Raw genomic sequence first — 18043 nt, 5'->3', positions numbered from 1 at the left:
ACAGTTCCTCTCTCAGATATGAGCCCATGAAATTGGAGTTGGCCAGACACAGATTCATTGCATGAGATCAATAACACACATTTACTTTACAGGGTTGTTGCAAGGATTGTTGGCACAATGTATGCAAATTGCTATGAACAATGTAAACTGGTTTTGTAAATGCTGCTATTATTTCCCTCCATGCATCTCTTCTTAGGTCATATATGGCTCCACTCCAGTAATGAATGATAAAACCCCAGGCCTTCCCTTCTACCAGATGGTCCCTCAGGAAGCCCATCAATATGAAGGAATTCTTTCTTTGCTCCTACATTTTAAGTGGACATGGATCGGGATCCTTATTATGGATGATGAGAATGGAGAAAGATTTGTGCAAGCTGTGTTTGAAGAATTTTCCCAGAAAGGTGTCTGTTTTGCCTTCATAGAAAGAGCCCCCAAATTCATTTCTGTCAGTCAGTTTAACAATATGCTACAACAGGGTGCAAAAATATATGACAGTATCATGGGCAGCAAAGCTAACACAGTGCTTTTCTATGGAGATTCTTATTCCATGGTGGTTCTGAGATGGTTGTTGTATCTACCAGCAATTGAGCATGTTGTAAACCAACCCAAAGGAAGAGTGTGGATAATGACAGCTCAGATGGAACTCATTTCTTTCCTCTATCAAAGGTATTGGGATACAGAAATAATCCATGGTGCTCTGTCTTTCATGATTCACTCCAATGATCCACCAGGATTCAAGACATTTGCTCAGAGAAGAAACCCTTCCAGCACAAAAGAAGATGGGTTTATCAGAGATTTCTGGCCCCAAGTCTTTGACTGTGATCTCCCAAATACTACTGTGAGTGAAGTGGATGGGAATATGTGCACTGGGAAAGAGAAGCTAGAGAGTCTTCCAGAGATCTTCTTTGAGATGAGCATGACTGGTCACAGCTACAGCATCTACAATGCTGTGTACGCAGTGGCACATGCTTTGCATGCCATATCGTCTTCAAGAGCCTTGACAGAAAAAAGAGTACTGAACTTCCATAATCAAGATTCATGGCAGGTAATGGGCTCAACACCCTTACATAGCAGAGCACCATATCTGTGGCTGTTGCCAGGGCTTTCTTACCCATAGGTGCTAGGGGTATGGGGAACCCAGGCGCTGGGCTCTCACGGATGCCAGGCCAAGAGTCCGGGGCCCAAGAGTTGAGTCTGGAGAAGAGCCTGCCCATTGGTCGGAGTGCCGCGGTGGGCTCTTCTGCTGCAGGCGGCTCTGTACCATGAGTTTGGGGGCGACCAAGCCAGCGAGATGCTAAGGTGGCTGGCTGGCTCCACCCTCCTGCATACCTGGGACTGGGCAACTGGGGGGGGGGCACTGGGTGGATATTTGCACCCCGGTACCGCATATTCTTAAGACAGCCCTGGCTGTTGCATCAGCTTCTTAACTTTGTAGCAAACTCTCTAACCAATTTCTTGGGCTGTTCACATCACCTCCCCATCAGTTAACAATGAAAGAGTAATCTACACTTTTGTAAGCCTCTTTTTTCTTGTCTCCAAGCTGCCTTTGAAATATTTAGACCCTTGGACTATCTAGCTCAGTCTTCTCGACGCTGATAGTTGTTCCAGAGAATTTTGGGCAGCTGTCTTTCTAAGACCTGGAGATGCAAGAGAGTGAACAGTTGGGTCTTTGCATACAAAACCTGTGTTCTACTGTGTTCTAAATGTGTGCCACCACCCAAACAGTGCATATATTGCTGTGACCTTAGAGGCATTAAAATGTGATATACTGTATGTTACAAATGTGCAGTAATTCTGCGCTAGGGCTCAATAATGATTTTATCTCACTCTGAATCAAACTACAATGTCAGAAAAGCTTCCCCAGTCTTTCAGTAATTTCTGCTTTTCTGAGAAAAACATATTTATGTGTTCTTATATTTATTTAGGTTTCTCTAGGTCAATGGGCTTTGCAAGAAATAAGTCTATTTGCTGCTTTTGGAGCAGTAAAGTGTTATGGTTAAAGCAAGGAAGTAGGAACTTTTTTCCCTATGTAAAATCCTTATTACCTTATTAAAAATTGTCCACTACTCTGCCTAACCACAGAAAACATTTCTTCTGCAGAAGGAGGCCTCCCAAGACTTACCAGGGTCAACAAACCAATGAAAAAAACTCAGGTCTCCTCTTTGTGTTTCCTGAAATGCATTTCAGTTGAACTCTCCCCCCCCCCCCGTAAGACCCTCCCTGTCCATTTTTCCAGTGTGTTCATCTTGGAACTGGTATTATTTGGATTCTCACAGTTCTCCCAAATAGAAGAATAGTTTGAAAGCAGCTAGTATGTCCTTTCCTCTTACCTGAAAGCTTCCTGGAATAATTTAATTTAATGTAAAGGTGGGATACTCTGACTGGCAGAGGGATCATCTGCCAAATCAGGCCCATACAAGAAGAGGTATGGGCAAGTAAATGATGACTAAATGATGACATATTCCACCTGGGACATAACATGGATCTCTCTGGGTGGACTGTCTGAGAACAAAGGAACATAGAACTGGAGACTAGATGCCCCCCTCAATCAGATGCAGAGTGACATAGAGATACAGTGCAGAGACAGAGGAAGGAAGTCCATGAATAGGGAGGACATCACAGCTCTCTTCCATTAATCTTCCAGTAAGTGTGCAAGACCTGACCCCAACTTCTTCACACCTGTATTTCAAGCACAGCTGTTAAGACATTGGTGCATCTGTCTGATAGACTTTCTTGTACCTGAATCGTCACATGATAATAGTATTATCACCCAAACAAAGAGTTGATTTCATTTATTGTATTTCTGTGCTTCTTTTCATTCAAATGAATCTCTGCTTACAAACAATATATAAAAAATAACATAATAGAACAATGATACAAAGAATGAGTCATAGTTCTCCCCCTACCAATAGACTATAGTATAGAGCATCCTGGTGCCCTTTTCTGATCTATTGACTTCACTTTTTCAACCTAGCTCCACCACTTTCTGAGAGGTATTTCATTTAACAACACTGCTGGGGATGAGGTTTCCTTCAATCACAATGGAGAATTGGTAGCTGGATTTGATCTTATCAACTTGATCGCTTCTGTAAACAAATCCTTTCACAGAGTGCACATCGGGAGGATCGACCCCAAAGCTCCTCCAGAGCAAGTTTTCAGCATCAACGAGAGTGCCATAACATGGCCCAACTGGTTTAACCAGGTAGGATCCAAAAGCTGGCAGTTTGGAAAGTCTTTCAATTTTGCATGGAAACACTTGTCAATGAAAATTATTGCATTATAATGAATACCTATAAAATGTTGGTTGCTAATTGAAAGAAGCACAGTGCATAGGTCACAGTACCAGAATCAAAAAGCCCCTCAGAGTTTAGGGCACATGAAGGTAGATAATCCAGACTAGCATTCCTTTCCTGCTCATTTATCCTACATCAAGTGTCAGTCTCTGCCTTCATTTGGATTCTCTTTGTCTTCCGTTTCCCTGTCAATTTCTCTCTCCGAAGGTTATATGACATCTGGATGAGCTTGAAGGCTGGTATTCTCTCACCAAACCCACCCTTGCCAACCTACAGCCCCTCATGTCTGAATACTAGTATGGCCACTTGCAAGAAAGCAGCTGACCTAACAGATTCTATGGGATGCCTGTGTTGGGCAAGTTAGGTTCTATATGTTTCTGCCCCCATTTTATGATCTTCACTTTATTAACTGAGAAATGTTTTGGAGGGAATTGATATATAGGCTACTTTATTTTTGTATATTCAGTTATATATCACCCGTTATCAAAGATCAATGAAACTGTGACACAGTTGCTCAAAATTGTATGCCCAGGAAGACTGAAAATAGATTGAAAGTAGAAACAAAGCAGGCACAAAACAAGTAAATATTATACTATAGGATAAAATGAACATGAAGGAGTACCTATGTATATATGTGAAAATCCAAGCCACATTATACCAGTATATAATATTTATACTATTAGGTAATAGTAAAAGTGTTGTTCTTAACATCAATTTGCATTTATTATCAGGTGCAAATTGTATGCTTCAAAGATTGTTTCAACCTAGAGTCAATGGTGAAACTTCCACATAGGAAGAAAATGAGGTAATAAATTTATACAGAACTGGTTGACAAAAATAGGAACTTAATTTTGTAACTTTAAAAAAAAAGATAAAGAAAAGTAAGACAGGTCGTAGGCTATCTAATGCTGTCTGTTGAACACATTCACATATGAATGGAATGTAGTACTATATCTCTTTAGTAAGATAAGGAAAGACCCTCCAAACCTTAAAGACTCTAAATTCCTTCTTCTCAAGGCTATGGTTCATTTTTTTTATTTATGGCTTAGACACAACCTCTTTCTATCTGCACTGAGAGTTGCCGTCCTGGTTCTAGCAAGAAAGCGAAAGACGGAGAGCCATTTTGTTGCTATGATTGTATTCCATGCCCAGTAGGGAAGATTTCAGACCAGAAAGGTAAGAATTAAACTGTAAAGATTTAGAAAACATAAAGTCTTTGCTTCAGAGAATTGGCACGTAAAAGAGGATTGCTTTTCTTTTGTGCTTGGAATATGATGGAAAGGTTTTATTTTGAATGGCTAGGAAGAAGCCATTGAAGAGTGAAGAAACTGCTGTGTGATTGAAAATCACTTCCCATTATTATAGCATTACTATATTTGTGGTCCTTGCTGTTTTTCTTTTCATATATGTGCAGAAATTGTATATATTTTATGAAATCTGCAAAGTTGGGGGGGAGTTGGGGACTATCCAAATTGCTTTTAAAACCCAATATTATTTTAACACCTCCATAATTCCAAAATATTTAAACGAGTGTTGCAAAATTCCACAGTACCACAATGGAATGCAGTTTGTAATTTAGAATAAATTGCATGGATTGGATTCCTGGCATGTTTGTGAAACCAAGACCATCTTTTCCTCTTCAGACAGGAATGAGTGTCACAAATGCAAAGATGAAAACTATCCAAACAAAAACCGGGATTTCTGTATTCCTAAGATTGTAACCTTCTTGTCCTATGAAGAACCTTTGGGGCTCAGTTTAACGTGTTTTGCTGTTTCCTTTGCTCTTAATACAGCTCTGGTGCTAGGAACATTTATGAAGCACCATGACACTCCCATAGTCATAGCAAACAACAGGAACCTCACTTACACTCTCCTCATCTCACTTCTGTTCTGCTTCCTTTGTGCATTGCTATTTATTGGCCAGCCTCAGAATGTGGCATGTCTCCTCCGACAAACTGCTTTTGGTGTCATCTTCTCTGTTGCTGTTTCTTGTGTGCTGGCAAAAACCATCACAGTGGTTCTGGCTTTCATGGCCACCAAACCAGGATCCAGAATGAGGAAGTGGATAGGGAAAAGACTGGCCACCTCCATTGTTATTTTCTGTTCTTTTGTCCAGGTAGGCATTTGTATTGTGTGGCTGGTAACTTCTCCCCCATACCCAGATGTAGACATGCACTCAATGACTGAAGAAATTGTACTAGAATGTAATGAGGGGTCTGTGATAATGTTTTGCTGTGTCCTCATCTACATGGGCTGCCTAGCACTTATCAGTTTCACTGTGGCTTTCCTTGCCAGGAAGTTACCTGACAGTTTCAATGAAGCCAAGTTTATCACTTTCAGCATGTTGGTTTTTTGCAGTGTTTGGCTGTCCTTTATTCCGTCCTACCTGAGCACTAAAGGAAAATACATGGTAGCTGTGGAGATCTTCTCCATTTTAGCCTCCAGTGCTGGGCTTCTGGTGTGCATCTTTGCCCCAAAATGTTATATTATTTTGTTAAGGCCTGAAATGAACAATAAGGAACAGCTTGTAAGAAGGAAAAAATGAAGAATTTAAATCTGTAATTTGATACACATCAAGGTGGAAAACCTCTGGTTTGCAGACCAGTCTTCATCCACCAGGAAGTCTAATTTGCCCTGTCAGGCCATTTGCACAAAACTGTGCACAGCGGCCCATCAATTGATGTCACTGATGGAAATGGATTAATATTGCATAGGCTTGCCCATCCTGCAGGGAATATAATTACACAGCTTGAACAGTGTTTCATCTTTGCTATGCTGATGAGTAGAGAGGCAATATAAGTGGAAAATGGGGACTTGAAGGGGAAGACTTCCTCCCTCTTACCCTTTAAGTTATTAATCTCAGGATACATGAAGTAGGCTTGAAAAGGTTTTTGTGAATCTTCTTCACAAATAAGAAGTCTTTAAAAAAGACCCCACCTTGTTCCGATCTTCCTTCCCTTCCAAATGAACATCTTATGAGTGCAGGAAGAGCTGGAAGAGTTGGTTCCACTGCCTTTGCTTGTGCACCCTACTTCTCCTTCCCACTAATGGAGAAAGAAAGGCCACATGCAGTAAGTCCGTCTTAAGTTCTTAGCAAAAGCACCCTTTGAAGCACCCTCCATCCCCACCTTCAAAGGAAAACCCACTGTTTACTGTTGAATCAGAGCACGTTTCAGCCAGGTTTTCCACACATTGACGTTTGCTTCTATTCTGTGGTAAAGAGTGGGTTTTCCCAGGGGAAGCAGTGGGGGAAAGGAAAAACTCCTTGGATCCGTGCCTAGAAAGGATGGACAAGTGGAACACTGCTCTAGGATGAGCCCTAGGTCTTGATGACAGTGAACCATAGTGTGAAGAAAGTACAAGATTGGTTACTGCCTGAGCTCACAAGATCCTATCTCCTCTGCTTGGGATAAGTAGCTATAAGCCTTTCATCCTTAACATTTAGGCCAACTATATAGCTGGGAATGTAGTTAATTTTGACTAGATGGTTGGCACAGTTTTAGTGACCCAGTGTATAATTTAGCAATGGTTGAATTGCATCCATTTTAAATCTTGCATGTGGTGATCTTGCAATTCAGAGTGCCGGTTTGAACCTATAAGGCCTTAAACGGTTCAGAACTGCAATACCTAAAGAACTGCCTCTCCCCATATAATCCAACCTGGACTCTGTGTTCATCATCTGAGCCCTTTTTCATGTGCCTCTTCCACGTGAGGTCCAGAGGGTGGCAACATGAGAACTGAGTTTTTCGCAGTGGCTCCCTGCTTGTGGAATGCTCTGCTCAGGAAATTATGTCTGGCCACCTTCATTCAGCATTTGGCTGAGCAATATTCTACAGCCTTTTAAGTGTGCTGGCGAGGGGCGGGGTGCTATTTTTTTGTTGTTGTTTAAACTATTTACTTGTGTTTCTATCTTGTTAAAACGTTTACAAATGAATTCACTGCATTATTTATTTCATTCCGTTTAAGAACCACACATTTAAAACAATTACACAGATAAAAATAATTAAAAATAATTTCATGGGTGTTTGCCCCCTCAGTTTTTTGAGACCCCAGTTTCAGCTGACATTTGTGTCTGTTATTGTCCATTGATTAGTTGTTAGCTCCTTGGGTAGAATTCATTTCCCTGCTTACTTTTCCTGATCAGAAGGAAAGCTTCCCTCTGGCCTGCCTCTCTGATAAGCTGAGTTTTGGACCAAACTGCACTCTGAGCTGCAGCCTTGCATTGCCTTTTCACTCCATCCATATGATCTCTTAAGTCAATCAGAGTCAACCTTCCATTAATTCTTCTTCTGCAGCAAGGATGGGCAACATCGGGCCCACCAGTTTCTCTCATTTTCACCCAGCATGACCATTGGTCAGAGATGATGCGTGTTGTAGTCGAACAACATATGGAGGGACCTCACTAGTTATCATTGCCCTCTCCATTCTACAGTTTATTTATCTCATTTACTAGTTTCTTGCTGTTCAGGTAGTATCATCAATAAAGGTGAAGGTTGATTTACATGAACACATGGATTGAATATAAGTTTATATTCAATCTATGAACACATGGATTGGATATAAATTTAGCTGGCTGGATGGAAATGTTGGTTAACAAGAACTGAGGACAGAACTTCCTTAGCAAAATTTAAAACAAATCATTTATTCTCTAGCTCCAGATAACTGTTTATTATTTATAATGTTCTTTTCTTGCTGTATGTCATTCCAAGTCCAAATGTCCCTTGCTAGCTAAGTGGAAGAGAAAATATCTGTTTAGACATGAAAACCAGCTTTCTCCAGCAATTCCACTGGGAAATTCCAGGGCTGAACTAGTGATTATAATCAAAGCCTAGCAATTAATTCTGCTTCTGAAAATCCTTGAAGGCATTCAGCAGAGCTAATATCAAGGACGGGAAAAGAAGTCATAAATATACTGAATGCCATTCTGAACTATGGAGAAGTGCTGAAAACAAGCATGGATCTTCCTGTATAGTCTAAGGTGCAGAACTATCAGGAGATTAAGCTTGCATGCAAGCCAAGTGGCTTTAATCACAGAAACTCTAGATCACACTGTTATTGAAGAAAACAGGGGAATTTTTGTGTAGAGAGAAGATTTGTACTTGTACTGAAGATGTCAGTCTTGATCATCTTGCTGCTGCTATTTCTTTCTCACATGGTATGCAAGACACACATTGTTAAATGCAATGTCTATGAGCTACAGTCTCCACTTCACAAATATCATCAGTCTGGAGACCTCATTATTGGAGGCATTGCTTCTCAGGCTCGCTTCACCGCCAGTCCAATACGTTTTGTTGCAAAACCTCCACCAGCCTTGCTTGAAGAACTTCTGTAAGGACTTACTTTCCCTTCCTTTGACTGTTTTTATCTCCATATATTTTGTCACTGGAATGATCAGTTGCAAAGATGGAGCCTCAGAATACTGCCTCATTGGTTTAGGCCATAGAAAAAGATAATGCAATTAATATAATGTTGTGGGGAGGCTCCTATTTCTCTACAGAGAAGAATGATCAGTTCAAGCTTATTGCTTAAAATCACAAAATAGAACAGCAGAGATGGACAATGTTTAGCAAATATGCTGGGGGGGGGCATACTGAATCATAAAATAAAATTAAAAAGAACAGCTGGCAGTTGACACTACAGATGGTGTCATTACTACATCCAGCTCAGCCAATTATCTATGTAGATTTGAATTTCCATCTTCTTGTTTTATATTAAGAGATAGAATAAATGATCAAGCTTCTCCAGTAGTATATTTTACATTGTTCTCTAAAATCTGACTCCTGCCTTTCAATAAGAATGTAGCAACCCTTCTCAGGATCTTAATGAAGCAAGAAATTCATTTTTTGAAAATCTGATCAATGATTTTTCAGCCGACCAACATGATCTTTTTTTCTAGAACTTTGTGTCAGAGAATAATTGAACATACAATTAGGGAAATATTCAGTGTTGTCTAAAGCACACTGACAGAATAATATTTTTATTGTTTATTTGTTAATCTACAATAGAGGGCATTAATTGGAACCTACAAAGATTAGGTTGTTCCTAAAAACTTATTGATCCTCTGGACTGAGTTGTATATTTTTTTAAAAGAAACTTTATTAATTTTTAAAATAAAGATAAAATAAAAACAGCCTCAAGCATTAGAAGAGAGAGAGAGATGGAGAAAGAAGAACCAGGGTGGGTAATAGGGAGGGGAGGGAAAATGAATATAATACCCTACATTTATTCATATGATACATATTTTATAGTCAGAGTCTAAGGTATCAAGAAATGACTTTACCCTAACCTTCTGAAATAGATCCTCTCCACAAACTTAATTGGACCATTGGGGGTCAGAGTTCCATCACTGTTGTCAATTGTAAAGATTTTTTGACCCAAGCAAACCGCTCAAAAGCAAATATCTGCCATTAGGGTCATGGAGAGCATCTGTGAATACCAAGGGACCCTTTTTAGCAATAAAAGCCACACTCTGTGTCTTTGATGTTGCTGGTGCACATATTTGATCGCCTACCCAATTTCCTCTGAATATTTCTGCCCTCAAGTCTTTTCCTTTGGTGGGGTGGGGGGTAAGTTTCCTGAATTGAAGCAATATCCAGATGTTCCCTTTTCAGTAAAGCTTCAATTCTTGCTCTTTTAACTGGTGACACAATGTTTTTTAACCCATTGGCATTCGAGACATGAGTCCTTCGACTTTTTACATATTTCATTGATGAATTTGGGGGAGTGCATCGCATTACATCACTTTGAAAAACTGTGCATCGCACAAATGCCTTTGAATAACGAGGACACTGCAAAACTAAGAGGGTATAAGACTTCTAACAAAAAAAAAACCAAAAAATTTGAAGTGCATAGACCCAAGAAATCCCAGAGCAGGGAAACCTCCCTGATGCACCAGAAAGAAATGGGGAGCCAAGGCAGGAGTTTGTTCCCATCTGATACAGAATGCAACTCTCTTTCTAGTGTAGTGCCTAAGAATTACCAGCACATCCTGGCCTTTGCATTTGCAGTGAAGGAGATCAATGAAAACTCTCAGATCTTACCCAATCTCACGTTGGGTTTCCACATCTATGACAGCTATGTCAATGCAAGGAAGACAAATCATGCCACAATGCTGCTTTTATCCACACCGGAGAAATTTGTCCCCAACTATAGATGTGACACCCAGAATGATCTAATTGCAGTCATTGGTGGGCTGGATGCCGAAACCTCCTATCATGTGGCAACTATCTTGGATATCTATATGATTCCACAGGTAGGACACTTGTGAGCGTGTGAGCATGGAATACAGGAATTGAACTCACACTTCCTTGGTGTATACATTTTGTGGATTGGAGAAAGAAATGACTGCATTGGAGAAGACAGATTCTTTCCCTTACCTTCTCTGTGAATATTAAGAAAAAGAAGCAGTCTTTATGTTTCACTTGTAAATCGGCTGGGGGGGGGCATGATTTAACATTGGCATCAAAGTGGCTCACCAAGTGGCATTTGCACTGCTGCCTCCCCCCCCTCCTGATAAGCAGCAGTGGTCCACCTGCTGATAAACTAGTAGTGTGATAGCTCCACCCAACCCAGGCAGCAACTTCTCTTTATTTCCTATAATAAAAAGGTTCCTAAACTCTTTTAAGAAATGATATTGCGAGAGAATGAAGCTGAGAAAGGATTGTTGCCTTCAGAGCTGACCTAAGATATTTTGCCACCTGAGGAGAACCAAAAAGTGACACCCCCACAACCTGGGAAGAAGGTTTGAGTAAAAATCTTCGTCAGGAAGTAGAGGGGAATATGTACATTGAGCACAAGGGTGGAGGAGGCCAGCAGCACCTCCTATTCATTGCAATATGTCTAGAGAAATTTCTATTATGGGAAGGAATGCAAACACCACAGATAAATGCATACCTACATACTAATCTTGCTATCGTCCCTCCTTACCCTAATCTCTTTTTAGCTCCTATATGGCTCTGCTCCAGTAATGAATGATAAAACTCCAGGCCTTTCCTTCTACCAGGTAGCTCCTCAGGAATCTCGTCAGTCTGTGGGGATTCTCTATTTGCTTATGCATTTCAAGTGGACATGGATTGGGCTCATTGTTATGGACAGTGACAATGCAGAACGGTTTGTGCAAACTGTGCTTCCATTGTTTTCTCAGCATGGTGTCTGCTTTGCCTTCTTGGAAAAAATGCCCAAATTTACTTTTGCCACCGAAAGTTATGACATGCTGGAACAGGGTACAAAGATACACGAGAAAGTGATGAGCAGTAGAGCCAATGTAGTGCTGGCCTATGGAGAATCTTATTCCATGGCATTTTTCTTATGGCTTCCATATCTATCAGATCTTGAATATGTGAAAACTAAACCCAGAGGTAAAGTGTGGATAACAACAGCCCAGCTAGAGTTCAGTTCACTGGTGTTCCAAAAGACTTGGGATACAAAAATATTCCATGGTGCTTTGGCTTTTGCAATCCACTCAAATGATGAACCAAGATTTCACCAATTTGTTAAGAACAGAAAGCCCTCCAGCACAATAGAAGATGGTTTTATCAGGGACTTCTGGCAACAGGCTTTTGCCTGTGTATTCCCAAATCCAGATGAGGGTCATGCAGAGGAGGATGTTTGCACTGAGGAAGAGCAGCTGGAGAGCCTTCCTGGATCTTTTTTTGAAAAAAGCATGACTGGCCACAGCTATAGCATCTACAATGCTGTATATGCTGTGGCCCATGCTTTACATGCCATGTCCTTATCCAGAGTCAAATACAGAGCAGTGTTAAATGCTAAAGGACAGAAGCTTCAGAAACAAGAGCTATGGAAGGTAATGCACTTAACTTCTTCATGAAAGAGAGCATTTCATGGGTGTTTCAAGAAGCTTCCATCTGTGGTGAGAACTTTACCTCCTAACTCATCATCTGCTCAAAGTTGCACCTTTATTGTTCCTCCCATTAGGAAAAGTGGAAGTCTATATTTCAATTTGCCTTCTCTGTTTTGCATTCATCATCCAGCTCCCCTTTGATGAAGCTTTATTTCCCTATGAAGGTGTGGGTGAGTGTGTAACACACACACACACAGAGCGAGAGAGAGAATTTGAGGGACTGGGTAGGGACATGTTACTCAAAATATTAGATAAGGTCATCCAAGGGTATTCTTTTATTTCCTACCCCTTTTACACTGCAAAAAAGAAAAGAAAAAGAAATACCAAGCCACCTTTTGGGGCAATTGATTACTTTGAATCTAGTTTCTAATAACTCTACATGATGATATAACATCATTCCCAGGAATGTTGATGCAGGGGATGAAGAGGAGATTACTGTTTTAATAGACCTATTCCTGATTTTTTTAAAAGAAAAATAAATAAGAAAGGTAATCCATACCCAGACCACCTTATCTAATAGTGCATGTAAAGTCCCTTCTACTCAAACATTTGTGCATCCCAACCAATTTTGGAACAGTTTTCTCCTCCACTCATCCCCTAAATGTTGTAGAAAAAAGCTTGGTCAAATATGTCTGTCACGTTAATTGTAATGGCACGCAGCATTGAAATTTCGATGATGCATGTAGTATCCATGGTTTCTGTACATTTGCCACAAAGTGTGAGCAATTCTTCCATCAATCTTTTCTCACCCCTATACTGTTTCTGCTGTTAGTTGGAGAGAAAATTGTGTTGCAGCCTTGCCTAAACTATTGCCTTTCCCTTTCCAATTTAGTTCCATCGTTTTCTGAAAAATGTCTCATTTAACAGTAGTGCTGGAGACAAGGTTTCTTTCAACCACAATGGGGAATTAATAGCTGGGTTTGATATTATCAACTTGATTGTTTCTTCAAACCAGTCCTTTCACAGAGTAAAAGTTGGGAGGATGGGTCCTCAGGGACCTCCAGAACAAGCATTTTCCATCAGTGAGGATGCCATAACATGGCACAACTGGTTTAACCAGGTAGGATCCAACTGTAGGCACTTTAGAAAGACTTCCAGTTTTTAATGTCCTTGGTATGTCCTTGGTACTCATGCAAAAAATTAATTTCATATAACAGTAAAAGTCCCCTATAAAAATCTTGCTTTTCACAGGGCATGAAGACATTAGGACCCACATATTTTTTGCCCTGGTTGCTGTGTTGCTTTATTTACTGAGAAATATTTAAATTAGAATTTGATTACATCACTGCTAATTGAATATAAACCCACAGTTGATTTTCTACATTCAGCTAACCTTCTTCCATTCAACTAAACTTGAAGATAAAGATAAAATCTCATTCAGTTAATGTTTAACCGCAGCTCAGATTTATCTATTTCCTGCATCTGCTGGCAATATCTGCTCGGAAACCAAATCTATGGTACAAAGCTAAAATTTAAATGTGTTGCTCCACCCACTTTTACCTCTGGCTCCACCCACCACTGGCATGAGACTCTTGATAGGCTGCTCAGAAGTAAATGTGGTCCTCAAGCACTCTTTACTTAGGGTCTACTTGAAATATAAAATGATTTGATATAACTGCATTTAGTGTTTTCACTAAAGAAACATAATCACAAAACCACTAGTTAAGTGGTTACAGGAAAACCATATCTAACAAATAAACATGCATAAAAACATGCATGAGACTTGTTGGTATCAGGTCTCTGAACTGATGCATAATAAAGAAATGCCTTGTTCCTTAAGAATATTCAGAAATGCCCCAGAAATTTAATGATGCCAAGCTTATTATTCACCAGATTATCACTGATCTCTTTTATTTGTGGATTAGACACAGCCTGTCTCTCTTTGTACGGGGAGTTGCCAACCTGGTTCTAGCCAGAAAGTGAAGGAGGGGAAGCCATTTTGCTGTTACGATTGCACCCCATGTCCAGAGGGGAAGATTTCAGAGCACGAAGGTATGAAAATATACACCCACTGTATAGATTTATAATGCAGCATGGCTGTTGTTCAAGTGGAAGATTGGAATAAAACAATGTAATGTGTAGAGGATTACTTTTCATCCATGTATGAAGTGTGATTGAAATGCTGATAGAGGAGGGCCTTGTATGAAGCTGCTGAATGTAGAAGTTTTTGGGTTGTATAGTAATCCAAAGGAAGCCAAGTATCAGACATTAGGGGGACAAATGTAATGCAAGGATGTCAAAGTGGGAGGATCCAGAACTGAGGGAGAACGCCAAGACTCAGAACCCCCCAAAATGCCAGAAATCAGGAACATCGCTGTGGAGACAGGAAGCCTATTATATTGCTTTCTGTTTAGATGGAACCAGTAGCCAGCCTGGATGTGTGGGACCAGTTGAGACTCTGAGAATACTCCAGTGACAAATCATGTCAGAGTTAAATGGCTGGGCAGGGTTGACACTTAACATTAAGTCATCATTTGATAAACCATTGTTATTATGAAACTACTTTTTAAAAAGAAGATCATAGCTTATTTTTATGGGGGAACAAGTTCAGTTCCCACTTCTTTTCAAGAAATGAAACCACTTCCTCTCAGCTTATCGACTGGAGGCTGGGATGTTAAAATAATAGCAGAGGGGGACAGTTGTGTCATTTAGTAGAGATTTCTACCATGTTCATGAGATAAAACCATTTTCTTTTCTTTTCTTCAGACATGCAGGACTGCCATAAATGTGCAGAGAAAGATTATCCAAGCAAGAATCAAGATTTCTGCATACCGAAAACTGTAACCTTTTTGTCTCATGAAGAGCCTTTAGGCATCAGTTTAATATCTCTTGCACTTTCCTTTGCTTTGACCACAGTTTTGGTGGTAGGAACATTTGTGAAGCACCATGACACCCCCATTGTCATTGCCAACAACAGGGGTCTCACCTACACTCTCCTCATCTCCCTCCTGCTCTGCTTCCTTTCTGCTTTGTTGTTTATTGGAAAGCCACAGAAGGTGACCTGTCTCCTCCGACAAACTGCTTTTGGCATCATCTTCTCAGTGGCTGTATCATGTGTGCTGTCAAAAACCATCATAGTGGTTCTGGCTTTCATGGCCACCAAGCCAGGATCTAAGATGAGGAAGTGGGTGGGGAAGAGACTAGCCAACTCCATTGTTCTCTTCTGCTCTTTTGTTCAGGCAGTCATTTGTATTGTGTGGTGGGCAACTGCTCCACCATTCCCACATATTGATATGAGTTCAATGACTTATGAAATTGTGTTAGAATGTAATGAGGGCTCAGCTCCAATGTTTTGCTGTGTCCTGAGCTACATGGGTATTCTGGCTGTTGTGAGCTTCACTGTGGCATTCCTTGCCAGGAAGTTGCCTGATAGTTTCAATGAAGCCAAATTCATCACTTTTAGCATGTTAGTGTTTTGTAGTGTTTGGTTGTCATTTGTTCCAACCTACCTGAGCACCAAGGGAAAATACATGGTAGCTGTGGAGATCTTTTCTATTTTAGCCTCTAGTGCTGGGTTGCTGGGTTTCATCTTTTTCCCTAAATATTATATAATTGTGCTAAAGCCTGAATTAAACAACAGGGAACAGCTGATAAGGAAAAAAAGATAGAAGAATTTAGGCATATATGTCCTCTACTATAATTTATACTTCCATCATTCCATGTGATTGCAAACTTGAAATTTCAAGTGGCTTTCGGTTTCAGAGCAAAACAGGGTGGTTTCTGCATAATTAGGAGACTAAGTAGGGAATTTGTAAATTAAAAAATTAAAGATGTTATTTTAAAAGACAAAAAAAATTTGACAAACTCTTTTTAGCTTCTAGGGTTAAGGGCATGTCATGGAAGGCATAGAGGACAAGCAATTCAGTAAAACAGACAACAACTTTATCGTCATTCGTAGGTAAGACTAGAACAGGCTTCCTCAACCTTGGCCCTCCAGATGTTTTGAGATTACAATTCCCATCATCCCTGATCACTGGTCCTGCTAGCTAGGGATCATGGGAGTTGTAGTCCCCAAACACCTGGAAGGCTGAGATTGAGGAAGCCTGGACTAGAACATCAGCAGAAATTAAGTCCAGTGTTGCCTAGTGACTTCATTGCATGATGACATTATCAATGCAGAAAGTAAGTATAAGAAAATTAAGTACTTAAAGTTAAGGGCCTTGCTGAATCAGGGGAAAGGTCCATTTAGTGCACCATTTTGTTTTCACAGTGGCCAACCCAAGGTAAATATTCCCTTATGTACAAAATATCCATTTAATAGGGCTCTCCCAGTTTGTTTCGGGCCCCAAACATCAAGCAGGCCACACGCTGGATTTGATCTTTGGCGCAGGTATAGATGTGATCATGTCTCCTTCAATGAAGGTGCCATGATCTGATCACTACGCTCTGAAAGCCAGGATAGACTTTCCACCCCCACCCTGCTTAGGTGGCAATCCGATTTGGCCACAGAGGCTGATGGACCCTGATAGATTCTGTCAAGCCTTGCGGGACCTCCCCCCCCCCCCCCAGCGACTCATTGACTGAGCTTGTTGAGGGCTGGAATATCCGGCTCCTGGCAGCCATCGATGAGATTGCACCTAAGTGCCCTCTGCGACCCCACAGAAACTGGGCACCCTGGTTTACTAAAAAGCTCCAAAAAATGAAGCGAGACCTCAGACTGCTAGAGCGAGTATGACAGGGTGTCTGTGACAGAGCTTCAAGAACATCTTATAGGGTCTTTATGAAAACCTACGAGATGGCAGTGAGGGCCACTAAGAAGTCTTACTTATCGGCCTCCATTGCATCCGCTAGCTCTCACCCGGCGCAATTATTTAGTATAATTAGGTTTTTAACGTCCCTGGAGGGACAGCCAAATTTAAATAACAATTTAACACACAGCTGTGAGGCATTTGCGAGCTTTTTTGCGGAGAAGGTCCTGTTGCTCCGCCGTGACTTCCCTGCCAATTTGGATACAATAATGGAACTGGAGGCCCCTCTACTGTCCTCGGGTCCAGTATTGGACCACTTTGACCGGATATCCCCAGCCAATGTGGACAGACTCCTCTGAGCTGGAAAGCCCACCACCTGTCCTCTTGACCCATGCCCGTCCTGGCTGATTAGAGCGTGTCCAGACAAGGGACAATATGGGATGGGGGGGCAACTCCCATATCTTGCGGGGGCACAATTGGTGCCAGCACCGTCCGTTAAGAGTTTGGGTGTAATCTTCGACACCTCCTTTTCCATGGAGGCACAGATTGCAGCTACAACAAAGGCGGCATTTTTTCATCTCCGCTAAGCTAAGCAGTTGACTCCTTACCTCTCTCGCCCTGACCTAGCCACTGTGATCCACGCAACAGTCACATCCAGACTGGATTATTGTAACTCACTCTACTTGGGGCTGCCGTTGAAACTGACCCAGAAATTCCAGCGGGTGCTGAATGCCGCGGCAAGACTCCTTACAGGGTCCTCACTGCGGGATCACATTCACCCAGTGCTATACCAGCTGCACTGGCTCCCGGTGGAGTACAGGATCAGGTTTAAAGTGCTGGTTTTAACCTTTAAAGCCCTATATGGCCTAGGACCCTCGTATGTACGGGACCGCCTCTCCTGGTATGTCCCACGGAGGACCGTACGGTCTTCAAACAAAAACACCTTGGAGGTCCCAGGCCACAGAGAGGTTAGGCTGGCCTCAACCAGAGCCAGGGCTTTTTTGGCTGTGGCTCCGATCTGTGGAACACTCTGTCACAAGAGACTAGGGCCCTGCGGGACTTGACATCTTTCCACAGGGCCTGCAAGACAGAGCTGTTCCACCAGGACTTTGGCCAAGGCACAGCCTGATCCCCTCCTTTGGTAATTCTTCACAGAACTCTAGCCCAATGGTTGCCATCAATTTGATTTGAACTGATTTTAT

At 41.3% G+C, this 18043-nt stretch overlaps 1 protein-coding gene across 1 annotated transcript in view; it reads left to right on the top strand.

The window, feature by feature from the left end:
• Nucleotides 1-220: 220 nt before the first annotated feature.
• The window catches only part of LOC310691582 (vomeronasal type-2 receptor 26-like), a gene marked incomplete at both ends in the record, with an annotated part of 33467 nt that continues 15644 nt past the window's right edge, over nucleotides 221-18043 (top strand). Inside the window, one exon of the mRNA XM_083471441.1 lies at nucleotides 221-376. Coding sequence (XP_083327567.1) covers nucleotides 221-376 — 156 coding nt within the window. The remainder of the gene's footprint in view (nucleotides 377-18043) is intronic.

Source organism: Podarcis liolepis, assembly GCF_965112155.1.
Source record: "Podarcis liolepis genome assembly, chromosome: 13".
Lineage (NCBI taxonomy): Eukaryota > Metazoa > Chordata > Lepidosauria > Squamata > Lacertidae > Podarcis > Podarcis liolepis.
The sequence above is the reverse complement of the archived record's forward strand: the minus strand, read 5'-3'. Positions and strand labels throughout refer to the sequence as shown.